Raw genomic sequence first — 16,407 nt, forward strand, 5'->3', positions numbered from 1 at the left:
TTCCGGCGCGGCGCGGCGCTGTGAATCAGTAGTGTTGTACCGACACACTCTGTATAAATTGACAATATCAAGCACTCTGTATGTTTATATTTGTGTTTCATTTTTCAGGTTATGTGGTACGCGCCGACAACATAACCTTAATGTATTTGAAACTTTTCTTTACTTAATACTGCTTTGTTTAAACCGATTTCTTGAATGATTTTGATGATCTACTAATTTCTCATTTTCTAATCATGTTAATTAAGTTAACAAGTATTTCAGTGTTTTGTTGTCTTCTAAATATAGTGTTCAGTTCCAAACTAAACGTACCGCGCGTTTTGCTACCTATTTTTGATGGCTTCTCTACAAAATTTATTCTGGAAGCAACTGATGGAGACTGCTACAAATGGTAAATATTTAATAAGAAAACCATTTCTATATTTTTCCATTTTTAGGACTACCTCACGCACCGACATAATAAAATTAATTCCGTACGATATGGACTTTGGATTAGACTGCTCGTCAAAAGTAATTGTGTTGACAAGCACTAAGGAACGGACTCGTAATATGGCTATTGTATTAGCAGAGGATTTTTACACTAACCAAGTGTTACGTTGTGATGTTATTGTTGATGTAATCGACTCCTTAGACATTATTACTACGACTCGAGAATTATACGTTGAAGAGGCACCGGAGGCTTTCGAAGTGCGTGCTTATGATTCTCAGGGTTCGAATTTTAAATTGTACCTAACGTATTATTGACGATTTTATTGTAGGAAATGAATTTACTACGCTCGAGGGTATTGAATTCGATTGGAATATCCTTCCGACAAGTACACTTGGCGGTCCGAGTGGCATACGATTTATAACTTTCAAAGATTCTCCTTACGAGGCTCCGGCTAGTATTGAAAGTTTTGAAGACGAAAATAAGAGAGGTCACACAGTTTTATTGGCAGGGTTTAAAACCGGTTCTGCAAAAGTGAGTTATTGGTCTCATGTCGAGTTGTTTTAAGCAACACTTCTTTAGGTGAAAGTTAATTTACCTCATTACGAGTATAGGAATGTTAAGGGACATGAAGTTCAGCTGTCTGTAATTGCAAATTTAATTATAACTCCACCGGAAGTCTATATGATGGTCGGGGATACTGTTGAAATTAAAGTGATACAGGTAAGCTCCTTTAACTAACGGTTATTCTTAAAATACAGGGTGTGTAATCATTTTGGATCGATAATGAAGTGATGCACTTACATCCATAATTTACTTAAGCTATTTTGGTTTAAAAAACACGCTTTATTATACAAGAGTAACAATTGGTCTAATTTGTTTCAGTTAAACAGTGGGCGAATGGCAAATATTGACCTTTCGCTTTCAAATTATCAACTGCAGCTGGAAAATAAATCAGTAGCAACTATTGATAGTTCATGTGAGTTTTTCTTTTTATGGTAATTCAAGAATCATGTCTCCTTAATTTTCATATTTTTCAAGTGATTGTCACCGGTTTACAAGTTGGGGACACCAAAATTACAGTTTACGATCCGAACATTCCTGAAAATGAGAATGGAAAGTTACCGTCTTGCACTGTGCATGTTGTCGAACCTGCCCATATGATGCTTACAATATTACCATATAAAAACTGGGCAATTTTGTTGACGGAACATCACGATATTGTAGCCGAGGTTTATACAAAGTAAGTTACGTTAAGTGGTTGAGGATCAGTGACTGATAAATTTTTTTAGGGACGGACATAAGTTACACCTCGGTGACGGAGTAAAAATTGACATAGAAGTTGGTTCTCTATTCTACGTACACGAACGCTCTGACAACGGCTCTTGGTTAACTGGTTGGGCAAGAGAAGTAGGAACCACACCCGTAATCGGTGTTCTGCATGGTGTTGTAAATTCGATCCTAGGAAAACTCGACTCGAGTCCTCCGATTTCGGCTCAAGCAGAATTATCAATCTATTCTCATATTGCTTTGGATCCAGATGAAGCTATATTTCCATGGGATCCCATTTTAAAATCCAAGTAAGCCCTTTCAAAAAATGTTCTCATTTCATTTTTGAATGCAGGTACGAAGTACAAATTAAAGCAAGTGGAGGAGACGGAAATTTCTTTTGGAGTTCCAGCAATCAGTCAATCGGAATTGTTACACAAACTGGTCTTGTCCGTACTCATTATTGTGGTCATTTTCAAGTTAGCGCAGCTATGCTGAAGAATCAGGATAATAAGGAATCGGCCAGGTAATTAGCAGTGTTATATGTAAAACTGCCACAAATACAAGAAACCACAAAAACATATATTATTGTTTTATCATCAGCCATCTTGGGTATCTGTAGATAGAGTTCACCCTGTATGTTCTTATAAACATTCCTTTCATCCAATGTATCAGCGAGTATCTCTGTGTCCAAGCTTAATTGACATTCCACTTTGACAGCAGGTTGTAAAGGTTAAAAGAGGTTGTGTTGTGTCACTGATATCCAGTAACTACCAGGTATGATCACCGACAAAAATATAATAATCGGAAACTTACTGCCACTTAGGCAACCAATCATACACTATTTAAAATGGCAATGTCGAAGTGTAAGTTTCCCGGCGAGGATTCGTGTGGGATGAGCTGCACGGCGTCGCGCATTGTCGTCTTTGCCTCGGCATTTTTTCGGCGCTGTCTTGATATAAACACTACGGCCTACAGCAGGTATAAAATGTATCAGTATAATTACAAAGATTGGGAAAACCGGATTTTATGCATTATACTCTGGACATATTTAAAAGACATTAGTACATTACACATTAGTATCTTCAATTTCGTTTTTCTTTCGATATTGTTGCTGGTATTATTGAACGGTTTTTTTATTGTGTATTCTACATAATGATTATTATGATTAATAAACAGGATGTTGTGTTTTTAAAGAAATGTGGGGTTATTTTCAGCCAAACTCGAAGTGAAAGAAATTGTCATTATGGCAAATGAGTTCTATATTTTATTGTCACTTGACTCACTGAAACTAACTGTAATCTATGTAAAAAAATCTGCTGCATCCGAAAATTATAGCCCGAAACACCCGGAACATATTGTTATAAACAAAAAACGAAAAAAAGGGGAAAATGTTTTTTTTTATATTTGACTTCGATGGTCTTGTTAACTATGGTTCCGATGAAAAAAATGAATAGAAATGAATTTGTTTACAATAGAATTTTCTATAAGATATCATTAGTTCTTCCGGAGTGTTCATTTTTTCCTATTACCTACCTACTAAGTAAATTTCATCCGATCTTTTTGAAAATCCGTATTTTGTAACTTCTTTTCATAACAAAACACAATGCCAAACCAATTACCCAAGGTTTTATAGTCATTGCATAAATTACTGCTTTCCATTTGAGTGCGTGAAGCTCTGGTGCAGTTCGTTCGGAGCAGCTCCTTTTGCACACATTTGAATTGATTCACAGTACGTAAATACCCACAAAAGTCTTTCAACCCCCCAACCAAATACGGGGTGCATGAGGGGACAAGGGAAATCCAATTTCGGGCGCGTCAGAGCTCGAAACTTTCTTAAAAGGAACACAGGGGATCATGCATGGTACAGCTTAGAGCTCCTCTTTCACTCAAATGGAAAGCAGTAAATAAATACACAAGTTAAAAAAGCGATGCTTTGTCTTTCAAACTACCTCTCAGAGCGTTCTCAATTTTTTACACATAGTGGAACCATAAAGCAACCATTTACAATAATTTCCCGATGATTTTTGCAAATGGACGGACTTTTTTTTCAAAATTTGAACAATTTTGTTAGTTAACAAATGAAATAAGTTTCGAAATATTTTTCTTCAATGTGCGTCATTTGGAGAGCTTTCCATCCGCATTATGGGGTTACATTTCTTGTTATTTTTCGAAAATTATTCCATTTGTTAACTAACAAAATTTATCGCATTTTGAAAAGAAAATTCCACAGTCCGTCGATTTGCAAAAGTAATTTAGATATCCTTTGAAAAAGATTGTTCTACACATGGTACAGTTCTACAGTGGAACCATGTGTAAAAAAACGCTTTGGAGATTATCCCGTTTGCAAAAACTTTTTTAACTTAATTATGCAAAGACTGTAACATCTACGTTGATCGGGTTAAAAATATTGTTTTGTTATAAAAAAAGAATTTACCAAATACGCATTTTCAAAAAGATTTTACTTAGTAATAAAAAATTGTTAATTTTTGAGATTACTTTTTTTTACATGTTTTTTTTATAAATTTCATAACATTTCAAAATGGTCGTACCGGACCAGTTGTATCTTGTAGAAAATTTGATTCTGTTACACTATTATTTTTTCATACAGGTGATATTTCAACGAGTTGAAGCAAAAATTGCCATCACATTTTATTAGTAAATGATTCATTATTCTAATTAGGAGTCATCCCAGCCTATAAATAAGTACGGGTGATTCATTAGAAGTGAGGACAATTTGAATTTCCCGCAAATCAAAAAAATTATGAAGTTGGTACTAACTGATGATCTTTTATTTAATTGCAGTGATGTATCATCATGCTTTCAGTAAATCCTTTACTTATTTATAATCTACAAATACTGCTTCTGTTTTACCACAAATTATAAACTAACACTAGACACATTCACGTTTCTTACATATATGTTAGTGCATCAACTCTAAAAATTGTTCAAAATGGCAAAAGTAATAAACCGCAAATGGCACACAACAATTAACGGCGACACTGGTTTCTTAAATGACAGTCATTACTAACGAAATTCAAACCGTCAATCTAATAATGCAAAAAATACTAAAACCTTACGCGCGAAATTCAAGCGATCATCACTTCTAATGAATCACCCCATAATTGTAAAATCTGTGCCAAATTTTATGCATTGTCGATGACAAAAAGAGAACAAATGCTAGATTCAGGTAGGTAAATCGTTTTTAATTTTGCATATTGGTTTTTCCAACTGTTGCAATATACATATACCTACTACTCGCTTTATATCAACACAGTGATAAAGAAACTGATACGAAGGAACATTGCGCGACGCGTGCGCCCATAACAATCTAACATGGAAATGTTAATAAATACCTTGTTAATGACTTGTTAGATAAGCAGCGTGTTCATGTTATGGTTCTTCCATTCAAAGGAAACATGATTTTAAATGCCCATGGAGTATAAATTACCACTCTTCAGTTACTTCTTATGAATTATTCGCCGAAGTTATTACCTCTATTTTTACCGCATTTTTTAGGAATTTAAAAAATGCGCTATTGTTAGCGTTTTGTCCGTCCGGACCCACTTCTACCGTTTTGAACTACTTCTAGGTGCTTGTCGACTGATTAAACTGACAGTTGGTTCGTAATTTTCGCTTTGAGCTTGTGAAAAATAATTTTTATAAAATAATTAGGCCTATTGTAATAGTTTTTAACATCATTTTATTTAAATAGAAAATATATTCATTTCTTTAATTGACTCGCGTAAACGCGTTTTCTAAAATTCGTCTCCATGAGGAGAGTGTAGTATTCCAGTCGAGCATTCTTCCACTTTTGAAGGTGGTAGTTTTTTTAAATTGCTGCAAACTGACCTCTTATTTTGGATTTGGGGTCTCCGTTTTGGAGCAATTATTCCATCCACGTTTTGGAGTAGGTACATTGACGGTCAGATGTGGAAGAAAATGAAAAGGATAGGTATTTTGAGCCAATAGCAATAACGACTCGCCATCTTTAAAACATTGTTTTTATTAAGCAATTTCAAACTTTGATTTGTAACATAATAAGAGTGTTTACCATAACACTCATTATCGATAGCACTTGTTGTGCCGGTGATGCTGCTTTCCATGCCTCCTACAGTGTTCTTTCTTCCTACCTTGGAAATAAGAGGTTAGGTTACTTTTTCACAGTTTTTGGCAAGTAAAGCGTCTTCTGGAAACTTTTCTATATCTTGTTGCGCCATTTCTCCATCAAAAGCTTCTTTAATAATTCTAGCAGTTAAAAATATATGTTGGAATAAGCTCCACTTTCAATAAAATTAAGCACTCAGTGGAAGTGTAACCGGAACTTTTATTGAACGAACTCAGATCAGTCACTAAGTTACAATAATAAGAAGGTAATATTTGCTTAGATTCAATGAATTATTTGTAGTAAATGTTCTCTCTGTACTGTGATAAAGTTTTGGCCACGGACTTTTTTTCCATTGTTAACACAAATACATAAATTGACTATTACATTACAAATAACAAAAAGTAGGCTTTGTAAAAAAAAATCACACATTTCCATAAAAGTACAACGTTGCCGGCGCCAATTTTTACCAAACATTTAATCAACACTTATGGCCATTTGCACTGACAAATTTAAGCGGAGCTTAGCTTAAGTGTAGCTTAATATCCATGGCTACGATTATTGAGACAATGGTTACGATGGATTTTAAGCTATGCTTAAGCTAAGCTCCGCTTAAATTTGTCGGTGCAAACGGATATTAATCGCCTTGGTTTAATTTAATCATTAATTTTATCATTATTGTAACTTAGTGACTGATACTGATTAACTAACCGCCTGATTATTTATTGTGTGTGCATTCGGCGCATAGTCTTGCAAAATTAACATTAAAAGTCAGTTTTTGTTTCAATGGAGAGAAAACCGAGATCACAGATACCAATGTGAATTAAAGTCTCTTAAATTTGTCCAGAATATAATGCATAAAGTCCGGTTATACCCTTTTTTGTAATTATACCTGCTGTAGCGTTTATAGGTATCAAGGCAGTGACGAAGCAAAGCCGACAATGCGCGACGCTTCAATGTTGCCATTTTGGATAGTGTATGGTTGGTTGCCTAAGTGGCAGTAAGTTCCCGATTATCATTATTTTTGTCGGTGATCGTACCTAGTCTATTTGCCCACTTTTTGCCAATACACATAGATTTACAAACAGTTATAACAAAAATAATCACCTAAATAGAATTGTCACCGCACTTTTTGAAGAATATGCATATTCCAAAGTTATTTGATAAACTTTAACTAAGGGCCGGTATTTCCATCTTCGGATAAAGTACTAGATTCGTACCTGCCAAATAACTTATACCGCCCGATATCTTCCGTTTATCTATCTGCGAGTATTTCCATCAGCGTGCGGTATAAATATATCCCGTAGATAGCTACTAACCATAGCCAATGTTGCCGATTTTAGAAGTCTGTAATAGAAAAAGATAGCGAACGGCAGGGCCATATATTAGAGCAAGATAGCTTACTACCTGACAATTTGAACGAATGCTTTTGTTTTGGAAAGAAATTCAGTGACTTGTAATATACTTGTCAAACGTAAATTACAGAATAAGCTTTACTTATAAGTACTCTGAACATGAACCAAAATCGTGATGTAGAAAGAAAAGGCTAATTTCAGCACATCTGAAAATCGTGTGCTTGTATCAAGAAAATCTTGATCCATTTGGAATCTAAAATAGGTTACCTATATCCTTCAAGAAAACATAGTATGTATTTGCGTACTTCTACTTCCATACTTCAATTTCTTTCTTCCTATTTAGTATAGGTACGGTTGGTAATTTCGCAAATTTTTAAAACGTCACCAGTTTACTGGAAATTTGACGCAATATCCTGGGGTTATGTTGATAACTGCAGAAAATCTACCCAATAACTTTATCTAGAACTTATCCTGCCGATAATATTTAAACGAGGTTCGAAATACCCGAAGCGTCGCTAACTGTCGGTTTACCTGGTTGGCCCTTAGTTGGATAAGTATATGGGCCATTAGTAGGTGAGTGGAAGATTATGGGTTTATTAATGCACATAGTTAAAATTCCTTGTCAGGGCATGTTAAGGCTACAACCTAAAAATATTTTCGACGAAAATTGCAATTGTTATACAGGGTGACATATCAAAGTTACATTTTTTTATAGGACCCCCTGTATATCATTGCATATTTCAATTCCTTGGTCATTTTTAGTGTGACTATGTATCACACATGATATCTAAAATAAGTCGTTTGGCCACAATTTTTCAAAATATAGCTAAAAGAGTAGTTTCATTTCATTTATTTTTAAATACCTACACCCCCTTTGCAGGTCTGTGATAATTCAAATTTGGGACATGTTATATATTTACGTACTTACCATGCTGCACTTCTTGAGATAGGTACATTTCAAAATTGAAAGATGATTATCACTTAATTCTCATGAAACCCACCAGCTTGGCATTTGGTTTAATGGTTTTATTTTAGATCTAGACTAAATTGGCCGATTTGCTCTTTCATTTAAGAAAACTGTGTACCATAATCAAAAAAACATTTTGAACATCACATGTGTGCTTTATCACAACCACAGAATAAGTAAGTTTCACCAAAACAAATGAAAGTATACAGTGTGTTCGAGATGCGAGGGTCATCTCAATATTTGAAAAGAGCAATCAATTTGCGGTACGACAACATGAAATATGCATACCTATGGTTGATATGCAACAAAAATGGAGAAGTTTGTGATTCAGTATTTAGAAAACTTATGAAATCTAGCAGGCTGCCAGGATATGCTGTATCTGTTGTGTTGCACATGTAGGTTGTATCCCGCAAAAGTAAATCTGAAAAACAAAACATTGAACAAGTTAAGGTAGGTCTTTTCTATGTGATATGGCACATGGCATGCTAGATTTCATACGTTTCGAATTACAAATCATACAAGTAGGCCAGTAAATGACCGTTTTGGCTTGTAATTTTTCGCGCCTTGACGGATTTGCTTGAAAATTTGGATTTAGGTTCCTCTTACCCTCTATTTCAAAGGTGAACTTGAGCCCAGGGTTGCTTTTACTTGAGCGGTGAATGCCACCCCTTCTCTTCAACAAAATAACCACGTTTTCAGACGGTTTTTCGCTAATAACTATAAAAGTAAGTATTGTATCGAAAAAAATATTCTTAGCAAAAATATAGCTTATAAAAAAACAAACAAAAATACTGCATCTGTTCATACTTTTAGTTATAATTTTCCATTTTTCAAAACCGTAGAAATCGACAAAATAAAAAATTACGTTTTTATAAATCAGTGATGCTTTGGAATTTTTTAACAAACTACAAGCGCATCGCACCTACTTGTTTGACGTCTAACGATTTTCAAATTTAATTCTATTTCTATTTCCAGCATAAAACAACGTTAACGTTTCCATTTCTTCTTCCATTAAATACATGATAAGCAATTTTATGACTGAGTAATTTATAAACAAGTATAAATTTAATAAACGACAAAGGCAAATAATGAACAGCGATCGCTCTTTTTTTTAGGTAATTCCAAAGCATATCTGATTTATTGTAAAACGAACCATTTCATTTTGCCGATTTCTATGGTTTTAAAAAACGGAAAATTATAAGTAATAGTATGAACAGATGCAGTATTTTTTTCTCTAAAAAAAACCTATTTAGACTTTTGCTCTAAAATAATTAGGGGAGCTAGTAATTGACTGTAAAGAAATTACCATTGAAATCCCTATGCTGTGTCGCGCTAAGCACCACCCTGTATATGAAGTCTGTACACCCAGAAGCAAAGTTGTAGCGCATGAAAAGTAGGTTCTCATTCGTCCAATATTGAGTACTTCAACGTGAAATAACCAAAAAATGAAGCACTTTTCGGGGGAAAACTTATGAATACTTTTTTAAAGTGTTTGAAAGAACCTTTCTTTTTGTTTTTAAGAAACGTTCCTAGCATCAAAACTAAGTGAGTTACGGTCAAAATAAAGTTGGTCCTTTTTTTTTGGTAAAAAAAATCGAGGAAATAAGCCCCTAATTAGCACCCCAATTGTAATTAAGCGTTACCGCTTTACAGTTTGCTTTATTTATGTATTGTTTATATGATCTGTAAGTTTGACCGGTGCAAAGTGCTTATTTTTGAAAAAATGTAGTTTTGAAGTCAAAAAAATTTTGAAATTTTGAAAAATTACCTTTTTTTTTCAAAATAACTTCAAAAGTATTAGTCATACGAAAAATTCACAAGAATAAAAAAATGTAGCTTTTGCTTTTCTGAACGTTTTGCTTTTTTTTGTTTTTTGTAAAACAAAGATTGGTTAAGATATGACCGTTCGAAGTTTGCATACACTCGTCATTAGTGACTCATTCGAGCCCTTTCAACTACAACCCTTTCAAAAATAAGGGTTTAAAAAAATTAATTTGAATAATCTTATAGCTTTTAAAACAACCTACAAAGTGGGTTTTTAAAGCACATCGTAGCTTAAAAATTAACCGATTTGTGAGTAAAAAACCAATCACATATCTAATACATCAAAACGCGTGTGGTTATTGGAGCATTGTAAGATACACATACATACTTTCATCCATCCTTACAAACTATACATATGTATATTTATATACCTAAATCATATTTTCGGTTTTCTCGTGTAGTTTTTGTATTAGATAATTCGACGTTTCGAAGGTCTACATTGCCTTCTCTATCAAGAATTACAGATTGTGACTTTGATTCATAATTATAAATCAATTTTATAAGGGTAGAAATTATGTAGTAAAAAATATAAATAGCAAAGAAATCTAAATTTAATGTTACTGCATAATTAAATAATCTCAATTTGTTTGAATTTACAATTATATGATTAGTAGGGGAGTCAAAGTATTCTATGACATTGTTTTAATTATAACTATTTTACAGGGAAGATTTAGGGGTTAAACTGTGATAAAATCTTATGTTATGTTGTTTAATGTTAATTGGTATATGTTCACACCTTTAAAAGATGATTTGAATCAATTACCCGTTTTAATTTACAATTATACGATTTTTTTCTAATAGGGGAGTTTTTCCCCTAAAAAATAAAAAGCAACCCTCAACTTTGACGTGGAGGGTAAGTAGAACCTAAATCCAAATTTTCATGCGATTCGGTGGAGACGCGGAAAATTACACAGGATCGCCGTATTCCACGTTCATTTACTGGCCTAAAGGTGAAAGCGCCCTGTCCACTATCAAAATTTCAAGTTAATCGATTTATCGTGAAAAAAGCAAAACCTTCATTTCCTGGACTATTAGGCTTATAAGACCTTTCACTGTAAGTGCGACTATTAGTTGCTTACTGATGATGACGATATTGCTGTTGAAGTCACGTTTGATAAATTTATTGTGGTGTCTTATATTTGTCGCAAGTTTGTATTACTTCAACGGTCAAGTACTTGTGTTTGAACATAATTATGATTCTAGAATTCACATTCTACCACCAACAAAGCTCAAGATTATTGAATACATCATGGAAGCCGAAGTAAATCAACCCATATTTTTACACGTCGCGCTATTTGCGACCAAACAGGTTAAAGGAGAGGCAAAAACTTATGACCTTCCATTTAACAAGTGTCAAGAGTTGCCATTTGTAGTTAAACTGGCAAATGAGAATTTTTTCCATAATTCGACAGCAGTAACCACACCGATTGGTGTGTCCTGCACGACGATATGCATAGTGGGTAGGGATGTGGGAATCAGTAAAGTGAGCGTTAGTTATACCATCGATGGAAATTTACTCGAGGATACTGTCACTGTCAGCACCTTTGAACCGCTTCAATTAATCTCCCCTACTCATTACGACATTGCCTTAGCAGTAGACACATCAATTGATGTGATTTTCAGTGGTGGTCCAAAACCACTTGTTGGTCGGCCTTCAGTTTACAAGAGAACTGTGCTTAGTCAATCAGATGTGGTTGTTTCCGCGCATGACATTACGGACGAAAATCCCTCAAATAAAAACGACTTAATAAAGCTTCGTGTGCATTGTTTAAAAAAGGGATCAAGTGGTGTAATTTTGTCGATTACCAATAGTCCAATTTTGCCTAATTCTAACGTTCACGAAACTTCTTCCACCATAAGTGTTTGGTGTGTTGAACCATACTCGATATCTTTACATCCTGTCTTAAAAATGGAGGATGCCAAAACATGTCCTATAGATGTAAGCGCCAGTCGAGTCATCGTACCAAGTTACAAAAGTATTGAAGTTGATGTCAGAGTTAGAGACGAAAGTGACCGTCTATTATTAAATATATCTTCATTGAGGTTACACTGGATTACAGACCCCGTGGATATGGCTGATCTTGGAAACCCCAATAGTGTATTTCAAAGAAGCGCTGTACATAATGGTGTGGAATATGCAGACGGAAATTACCAACTGATCACTCCAAAGACAGATATTGGAATTTTAAAGCTAGGCGTGGTGTTACAAGGATATTTTAAAGATAAATTTGAGTATGTGAACGTCGATTGCACATCAAGGGGAAACTCACGTTGCATTAGAGATGAAGTATACTTATATCTAGAAAGGAATGCAGTTGCAATTCCTGACGTTATATCGATTTATAACCATCCTAACAATAAGAGACGCGTTAAAATTGTTCACGGTTCCGGATATTACGATATTTCGTTGAGTCACTATGATGTAGTTCGAGTGAAGTACTTAAAAGGAAGCCGCGAACTAGAAATAATTCCAATAACTATGGGAGAGGTGGAAATTGTGGTGACCGACTTATGCTTACCATCACCTCCTGTCACTATTACCGCTACAGTTGTGTCAATGAGCAGTATTAAAGTTCAAATGCTCGATAAAGTCGAAATTGGAAAATCTATCACTGCCATTGTTACGGTGTACGATTCGTACGATAACATTCTGGTTGTACCCGAATTAGATCTGTCAAGGATCACTGCAGATCTCGGCATAAAAATTGCCAAATTGGATCGGGTTGAAGACAAAGGGCTTGATGGTGCATCCGAAGAGGAAATTTTATATACTGTCACAGGTTTGTTTTTGATCTTTTTACTTTGTACATTGTGGTACTATCAAAACGTGTCATTTGAATCCTTTCCTTATTTTCAAAAACTAATTTAATACATAATACAGGGTGTTTTTTGGGAGCTTTAGTTAAACGTTTCTGGGAAAGTAAAATAGGTAGGTTTTTGAAAATGTGTACTTAGGAGTTACTCTGAAGGCAGAAAAAATGGCGAATGCAGATGGTACCTTGATAATTGATTACTTAAAACGGTTATAGTCATGGCAACCCATCTTTATCAGTGCATAGAGAATGAATAGGGCTTTCTTTTAGTGTACTTAAAAAAAAAGTTAAGTTGCGTACAACCGCACCTATGGAGCTCCAAATTTAAGAAACTTCAAAGTTTAGAAACTCAGTTTTTTTAAATGGAATGACCATGTTCTTACTATTGCATGAGATAGCTGATACAGAATCGAAATTGGCATATTTTGATATTACATGTTCCTATAGCTATCTTTAACAGTTTCAAATTTATTCCCATTTCATTGAATTGATGCCTTTTTTTTTCGCATTTTCTTTTCAGTAGTTGGCCATGATTTTATAACAATCGAATTTTAAACAAATCAAGGGAAGGATTCTTTAATATCATTGATTTTAGTCTAAATAATTCATTTATTAGGGATATAGAACGGAAAATTTTTGAGAAATCTAGACAGTCGTTCAACTGAATTTCTTAAACAACGTATAAGTCTGGAAATTCAGAAAGGTAATGCGATATCTGTTCTAGCAACAATTCCATACCAAAAATGTTTCAACGAAGTTTTTTATATGTTGCATTGAATTTATTTTGTTAAATATTCTCCTGTAGAACTTTGTATCACTTGTGCTTCAACGGTTTGTAGTGCATAGTACATTTCCAAAATTCATATCATTTCGTTCCAGTATTCGAATGAATATACGGCAAGCACGTGCCGCGATTCTGCCCATTTCACGATAAATAACAATTAAATTCCAAAATAGGTGAAACCACTGAGAGTCATTTTTCGATTTTTGAAAAACTTATGTTAACCTATAACAGTAGGTGATGGATTAGTGTCACTAGATTTGTTTAAAATTCAATTGTTATAAAATCATGGCCGACTACTAAAAAGAAAATCCGAAAAAAATAGTGTCCATTCAATAAAATGGGAATAAGTCCGAAACTGTTAAAGATAGTTGTAGGAACATGTATTGTCAAAATATGCCCATTTCGATTCTTTATCTCATGCAATAGTAAGAAAATGGTCATTCCATTAAAAAAACTGAGTTTTTAGTCTTTGACATTTCATAAATTTCGATCTCCATAGTTGTGGTCGTACGCAACTTAACTTTTTTTTAAGTGCACTAAAAGAAATCCCTATTCATTCTCTATGCACTGATAAAAAAGGGTTGCCATGACTACAACCGTTTTCAAGTAATCAATTATCAAGGTACCATCTGTATCTGCCATTTTTTCAAGTCAAAATAACTTAAAAACCATAAATGGCAGATATTGACACATGGGTATCAAAAGAACTGAAATTTCACGTAGAATCCAAAAATCCAAAAAAAAATGGGGGTTGCTATTTAAAATAACGAAGTTACTATCTACTTCCGGTAATATTTTACATCGATTCGGCCTGCAGAGTAACTCCTAAGTACAAATTTTCAAAAACCCACCTATTTTACTTTCCCAGAAACGTTTAACTAAAGCTCCCAAAAAAACACCCTGTATATGAATGACCTAAAAATCCAAGAAGATAACTTCACCTAAAGCAATCCTTACAGGATGATTGTGTAAGTTTATATATTCTATCTATTCATAAGCCGAGCTCGGCCAGGCAGCACTTAGACACAGCAAAGGCCTATTGTGCCTACCCCTTTCACACCTAGGTTCAGAGCCTGTTCCTCTCAATAAAGGATAGGACCCTGTTGAAGTTGATTCACCCTCCCTGGTTCCAAGTAACTGTCGCCAGGGGGCTGATGTCTGTCTCTGATTAAGGCGTCACAGTGACAGACCACACGCTTGATAGTTCCATCTGCCTCACCACAGAACCTGCATGTGGGCTCTCCTACAAGCCCAATGTTGTGCAAGTGATAGTTGACCATCCAGTGCCCCGTAAGGACACCCAGTTGCCCCCTATTCAGTAGGGCGCTGGCACTCAGATCATTAGGGTAATATTAGGCTCACCTAATATCTATCTAGAGTTCGCCTGTAATCAAGCGCCTTAGCCGATCAGAACCTGTCTGTTTCGCCCCGCCTGACTGTCACTGCATATGTACCTATATGATTATTAGAATAACCTCTACCTTGGGAGAAGCTAATGTCAGCTCTCTGTTGATCACGATATATACCTGTTCCCTTTTCCGTTAGGGATCCGTCTGTAAACCACACGAGCCCCCCAGGTTTGAGAAATGAGCTAGTTCAATTACTGCTTCCTGTCCGGGAGAGTTATTTTATGATCGGTCTTAGTAAGACAGTCCAGATCGAATTCCTTCTTGCGAGGAGGGAATTAGATCTTCCTCCCAAATTCGCCCATACCAAAGGCTGCATCAATCCTTCCACTTGTCCCAGTCATTTAGCTGTATGGAAGCCTTTCAAGCCTCTGCCTCCAAAGCTAGGTGTAAATGCTCTAGTTCCAGAAGTGCCTCTATGGCCAAAGTTCATAGTTGCGCCACAGCAGTTCCAGTCAGTGGATCTAATTGAAAAAGAATGTGCCTGTGGTTCGACAGGCCCATCAGACACTCCAACGCGTGATCATGTGAACTATTGAAAAGGAGCCCAAGTTGTTTGCAAGTACTCCAAAAGGTGGTCGCCTACTATTTCGACGGTACTCTACCAATTCGGCTCTCTGGTAGGTGGCGCCTTTTCCGAGTCGTACCGAAGATATGATGAGCAGACCACCAAGTGCCTGCTCCATCTTTCAGCTGATGACATAGAGCTACGAGATCCTTAAAACAGAAATCAACTATTAGATAAGACTCAATTCGTCTATCGACATAAGTGCATGTCCTAGGGTTCAGTTGGTTGTCCCTCTTATAATGAAGATGTCCTCCACCGGGCTCCGACCTCTTACGCGTCCCCTGTAAACCCATGGTTCTTGTATCGCCTTACTGTGCTGCAAATTGCTCTGTAAGAAGGTTAAAAGGGCTTCTTCTTAGGCTGCCCTGATCCTATAGTGCTTCCCTCTGATTTGAGATGCTTGGTCCCTGACCTCGGGTTGCCCCCCTTGAGGCAACGACCCAGACACAGCCTTGGACTTTGGGGCAGGTCCCACTTGACCCGAAGATTTACGCTCGAGCCAGCGCTTCCTGGCAATTGCCTTCTGTGCGCCAGTCCTATTCTTCTTGTGAATAGGAGCCGGCCTACCATCAGGTCCTTAAATAAGACCCTGCATTGGAGCCGTCCCCTCTTTCGAGGAGCCTACCCTGTTACCGGACCCCTTTTGAGGGCCCGACTTGTCCCTCTGACGAGCAGCCCAAAAAGTTTTTGAATGTTCATACAATTCCCACGAGTAGTGCAGAAATGCGGTCTCACTTGTTCGGACTTACTGGCTGACTACCATCCCCTTCCCAAAGGAAAGAAGCCACTACCCGGTACCTGAGGGGCATGGTTATCGACTATCCACCATCCGGGGACGCGCCCGATCTGTGCCTCCACCGCATGGTGTGAGATTATACAGTGTTTCAAAAAA

General features: G+C 36.0%; 1 protein-coding gene across 1 annotated transcript in view; it reads left to right on the top strand.

The window, feature by feature from the left end:
- Positions 1 to 97: 97 nt before the first annotated feature.
- LOC116161244 (nuclear pore membrane glycoprotein 210) overlaps positions 98 to 16,407 on the top strand; it is a 27,955-nt gene continuing 11,645 nt past the window's right edge. Inside the window, exons 1-9 of the mRNA XM_031474528.1 lie at positions 98 to 388; positions 435 to 706; positions 756 to 958; positions 1,007 to 1,147; positions 1,310 to 1,403; positions 1,466 to 1,667; positions 1,717 to 2,004; positions 2,049 to 2,219; positions 11,148 to 12,724. Of these exons, the coding sequence (XP_031330388.1) occupies positions 234 to 388; positions 435 to 706; positions 756 to 958; positions 1,007 to 1,147; positions 1,310 to 1,403; positions 1,466 to 1,667; positions 1,717 to 2,004; positions 2,049 to 2,219; positions 11,148 to 12,724 (3,103 nt within the window). The 5' untranslated portion in view covers positions 98 to 233. The remainder of the gene's footprint in view (positions 389 to 434; positions 707 to 755; positions 959 to 1,006; positions 1,148 to 1,309; positions 1,404 to 1,465; positions 1,668 to 1,716; positions 2,005 to 2,048; positions 2,220 to 11,147; positions 12,725 to 16,407) is intronic.

This window comes from Photinus pyralis, unplaced genomic scaffold (assembly GCF_008802855.1).
Source record: "Photinus pyralis isolate 1611_PpyrPB1 unplaced genomic scaffold, Ppyr1.3 Ppyr1.4_LG10, whole genome shotgun sequence".
Taxonomy (NCBI): Eukaryota; Metazoa; Arthropoda; class Insecta; order Coleoptera; family Lampyridae; genus Photinus; species Photinus pyralis.